Source organism: Notolabrus celidotus, chromosome 1 (assembly GCF_009762535.1).
Source record: "Notolabrus celidotus isolate fNotCel1 chromosome 1, fNotCel1.pri, whole genome shotgun sequence".
NCBI lineage: Eukaryota > Metazoa > Chordata > Actinopteri > Labriformes > Labridae > Notolabrus > Notolabrus celidotus.
The window spans coordinates 7278067-7283360 of record NC_048272.1 but is presented as its reverse complement, the minus strand read 5'-3'; the positions used below and the strand labels follow the sequence as shown (position 1 = coordinate 7283360).

The following is a 5294-nucleotide window of genomic DNA, read 5'->3' as shown; positions in this document are numbered from 1 at the left end:
TTTTTCAATGACAGGTTATTTTTTCAATGACGTTTTCCTTTTTTTTAATGCAGTCTTTGAATGCAGAAAAACGTCATCGAAAAAATTATCTGTCATTGAAAAAAAATTACATCAAATAAGTATAATATGATTGTCATTCAAAAACATATTAGAATCTATTTTATACAGTCTATGATTAGAATGCGGACATTTCTAGAAATTAAATACACAGTTGATGTCTTTTCAATGCCAATACCTGTTTTGATGCCGTTACGTTTTTTGTTTTTTTTTACAATAAAAGTGTTTCAATGCCAATGTTATTTTTTTTCAGTTTCAGGGTGTGTTTTCAATGCCAAATATCATTTTCAATACCAAACATTAAAGTAATCGTTTTGGCTCCATATAATAATAGTTCATGAATTTGATGATTTTTTTGTTATTGACTAAAATAAATTATTTAATAAGGGAACGTCAGCGAGTTTACGTCACTTATGCTAGCTTCGGTCTGACGTCATTTCCTGTGCCGTTCAACGCAAGGAAACTAAACGGTTAAATTTGACAGACAGCCAAAGTGAAACCTTAGCCAGACGTAACTTAAGGCAATCCAAACAATTGTGTGTATTGTTTTGCACTGGTAGCCGTGTTTGGACGGAACCCGTGGCCAGTGTTTTGGTAAACTGGGGTGGACGTGTCGCCAAATTCAAAGTAGAAAGCAGCAGCCAAGGGGGATTGCCCTCAGAAGTAGAGCGTTAAGCTAGCTGGCTAACACACGGCCAGGGCAGCGTTTCTCAGATTAGCTCATTCTGTCTTCATCTTTATCAAACAAGACGAGTTTCAAAAATCTGAACGGGCGTGTGTGAGCCCAGCCCCACCATCCAAAGCCTCTGCGTGGATGGGGAAATAGCAAGCAAGTGGGGCCGAAGAGGTAACCAGCCAGCAGTCCTGCTAAACATGGAGGATGAAGAGGTTGCAGAGAGCTGGGAAGAGGCAGCGGACAGCGGGGTGAGAAAAATACTAACGTCGCATTAATACAAACAAGGTCGTAAACTTACTGAAGTTTGTCAAACAGCTAGCAACAGCAATAACAAAACACAATATCCATGTCATTCATTTCAGAGGGGTTTCTTGTCTAAGAAAGTAGTCTGTCTTCCTGATAGAGTCGTGCAGGCCTCGCTGTTCAGTAAGAAACGAGACGACTATGGCTTCATGTCATCGTGTATGTTTGTCACATTTGTTTAAGCATATATGTGGGAAACTAAACTGTTGTCCACAAATAGAGCCTAATTCTTCACCAAGTGGACTTCTTCCTACTTTATCCCCCATTATTTAGACCCGCCCATTGCGGAAATGACAGGCTTCAGTGGGGAGAATCCTTAAAATAAAATAAAAATCTGTATACTGTAATCACATAAATCTTTTCAGATTGTGTTGATTGATTCTAGAAAACACATGGTAGCAGCAGACAGTGCTATTACTATCAACCCTTGAAATCTGCCCTACACTCCTCACCTTACATGTCATGTGGCTATACCTGATGTTATAACTGATTATAAAATGTGAAAGTTGAATTCTTTAATATTCTCAGTCTGATTAAGAGCATACTGTAATCCACTGTCCTGACATATGTAATCCCATATCTTTATAATTTCTTATTTTTGGATGAAATTAATATATTCCTGTATAAATACAAAACTTTATAAACAGGTAATGTCTGGGCCAGCTCAGTTCAGAGACCCATCAGTTCTGATACAGGCAAGATCTTGCCAACAGTTACAAGAAAAAGCTTTCCTTTACAGGCCCAGACCACAAGCAGAACCAGACTTTAGGGAGAAAGCCACCTGCACTGGCTGGCTGGGCACAGAGAGAAATAAAGACAGAATGAGAAGCACAGCAAAAATAGCAATAACAATAACCCCTTTGGCCACAGACAGAAAACTAATAACGACTGTGAACAAATAGAAATATGATAGGCAATAAAATAAAATAAAATATGCATAATAGAACATATTTTTAATATGACTGACTGTGCCAATGGTTGCTTTGGAGTTTAGCAGACCCACAAGGGCAGGTGCTCATTAACTTTGATCCTCAGGAATAAAACAAATAAGAGAGCAATAAACTATGGGCAAGTTACAGAATTACTAACTTGTTTTCTTAGAAATAAGTGTGCACAAATGAGGAAAAGAGAGAAACTTTGTGCATCCAGACCCCAGCAGTCTAAGTCAATAGCAATGTAACTAACTTGGATTGCTATACCTTATTACAGGGTTTATGGTAGGATAATGGACTCGCTGGACAACAATAAAAATGTATTTAAACTATGTTTTTTTTTCTTCTTCAGGAAATAGAGAGAAGACTTGAGGCAAAGTTGAAAATAAATCAGGAGGCAAAGTAAGAAAAAACAATTATCAATGTGATATTCATAGTTAGAATAAATACAAGGATTTTCTAGTTTTTTTTTTACTTATAATTTTTTCCCCAAACAGGAAATCCAGCTTTGGTTCAGCTGGTTCACCTGTGCGAACTGCTATTGTGATCCAGGATGACTCTCTGCCTGCAGCCCCCCCACCACAAATTCGAATTTTGAAACGTCCCTCAAACAATGGTATTGCAGGAAACTCTGCATCTTCAACACGACCCTCTCAGCAGATGAAATCTTTGGCCCAACGGGAGGCAGAGTATGCGGAAGCCCGGAGAAGGATTTTGGGCAGTGCTTCTTCAGATGAAACCCCTCAGGACAATTCAAGTCAGGACAGGTATGGCTTTACAAACTGGGAGTTGAATATTGAACCTTAACTGTTGCCAAAACTAGAAAATACCTAAAAGTGTATTTTGTATGCATTAAAGTTTCTAAATTTTTTTTATATCATTAGGCCAGCGAGGATGAGTACTCAGCAACCCCCAGAACAAGTTCGTCCAAACAATCATGTGATCCGCCAGCCCACTGGTCCAGATGGCACCACAGGCTTCAGACTCGGCAGATAAACAGGAGCTACCTGAAGTGAGAAATCCATTGTCATAGAGGGTGGCAATTTAAATGATGTGTGTTGTATGAAGAGTAGAGTTGGGGGTGACAAAACTATTGGACAGATTAGAAACACGAAGACGTAGCATGGACTGATACAAACTCTTCCACCCTCTCTCTACTCTGCTTACTGACATGGTCTTTGCCTTTCACCCAGTCTTTATCTCCTGTGGAATGGTACGATGGGCTGGCAGAGGTCAGCCAAAGTCCGAAACTCTGGCTGTTCCATACTGTGAACAGGCTTTGGCCTCACATCCCCACACTGTGATACTTTGATGTACCATGAGGTGCCCTATGATTTTAAGTATGATTGGCCAGCCAGGTGTAAGGGCATCAGGTGTCTGTCTAAGTGGAGCTCGTGAATCTGTGTGATTTCCCCAGACGCAGCTAACTTAATGAGATGGCCTTTCCGCTGATGGACAGGGATCACGGCTGGGCGTCCACCGGGAAGCTGGCCATAGTTTGTCAGTTCAGTGGAAACTAAGTGCTAAACAGGGAGGTACTATGCATTCAGCAGCTTGAGTGCAAAGTATTTGGGGGTCAAACTGATCCAACCCTTGTGTAAAACTGGACTGTTCTTAAAAGTGTGTTTCAATACTGTAGCTGCAAAGCAATGGTAGAGGAACAGGCCGGCACTTCCTGCTATGAAACAAATGCCCGGTGGGCACGCAGCCTGAGGCCAAAGATTGCAGAAAGCAAGAAGAGAATGTCACAAAAGTTTATTCGAGCAATAAGAAATTTACTTCCTTGGTTATTATTGGTTTATTTTGTATTGCCTAAATACTTCTGCTGTGTTTTGCTTCAAATTATCTTTTGTTTTAAAGTTTACATTGTTTTTTTTTCCATGTTTGTGATATTTTTTTCTGTATTTAAGTCAAAAGACTTGTAGTGAATCAAAGATTAGAAGATGTAGCCTGCATAGCTTTTAGGTAGTGTTATATGAAACTTTTTATCAATTTGGAAAAGTCCAACCCGACAGGAATTTAAAATCTAAAGTTGTTGTTCAGAAATGTTTGTGTGTGTTGCCTCGCTGTTTCTGAACGGAAAAGCTAACTGTACTTTATAGGTCTAGATGAAGACTACAAGCAATTTTCCACCTGATGCAGTAAATTAACAAATAGTGTGATTAAATGGTTCCAAATTCCTTAAAAATAACGATTACATGCCCAGCATAGAGGATTACTTTGCCTTGTGACAACTGATTTATTTGGTGAAGTCAGCGTGTCAATTTATGGTGAAAACTACAAAAATGAAAAAGTATTAAAAATCAAATTTCGTGATTAGTGTCCTTTTTATAAGGTAAGCATAATTCTTCTGTCCAGTTCTGTTTATTGTCTTTCCTGTGATGTTCCTTTCAAAAGAAAATACTTTCACACCATTATATGCTTGTTTGCCGCCAACTGAATTTTGCAACTTTAAAATTGATGATCTTATCAGACACTGAAAGATGCCAGTACAGAGGCTCACAATTAATGAACCTGTACAATTTCTGAACCTTTTAACACTTGTATGCCTTAAATAACAAATGATCCATGGTTTCATACATGAACTTAACAATGTGTAGTGTGCATTAATCTTGTAATTGGTTTATAACCTCATGGAATGAATCTCATGTCATGGAGGCACTGGTTTGGTAATACAAATCAACACTCATTAAGAGTGCAATAATGCGTCTATGACAGAGAGGTTTTATGAGGCTGTGTTTTGACCATGGTTTGTCAGATTGATTTCCAGCATCATTTGACCACGGATATTGGATCTCTGGTCAATTAAAAACATGATAAACATTAAATGAAACAACTGGCTTTCCACTGCAACCAACTTAACAATCAAACACAAACTGATGCATTTGGATCAATTATTCCAACCTTACTATAATTAATGCACTGTTTAAGTGAAGTTACATTCTTGGTTTTTCTTATGACACATATATACATTTCCCATGTCAGCTATAGCATCTCAGTATATTTGGGTTTATAAGATGGTGCACGCTGTTTGGAAGGGGTGACATTCATGGTTGAAAACAGGATTTGGGTCTGCAGGATTAAGGATTCATGGCTGTAACGCACTGTTCCCAGGGATTATGTTCAACTCTTGAATTAAAAGATTTGTAATAATTTTAAATTAATAACTGAAAACAAATAGCCATCTTGTACCTTTGTGATCTACCAGTGAAAGTCAACTTCAGTCAGTCACACCAATCTGTCTAGTTTTGATGTCAGTGTTATATTGAAACTTGAAGAACTCAAATGACATTTGAATACCCTTTAATAAACACACTTCAAAAGAG

The 5294-nt window shown here is 38.4% G+C and overlaps 1 protein-coding gene across 1 annotated transcript; it reads left to right on the top strand.

Annotated features, from left to right (window-relative positions):
• Positions 1 to 479: 479 nt before the first annotated feature.
• LOC117815003 (SUZ domain-containing protein 1-like) lies at positions 480 to 5294 on the top strand. The gene is made up of 4 exons (XM_034686628.1): positions 480 to 981; positions 2321 to 2370; positions 2466 to 2735; positions 2853 to 5294. The coding sequence occupies exons 1-4, from the start codon at positions 931 to 933 to the stop codon at positions 2962 to 2964; spliced, it is 483 nt and encodes a 160-aa protein (XP_034542519.1). The 5' UTR covers positions 480 to 930; the 3' UTR covers positions 2965 to 5294.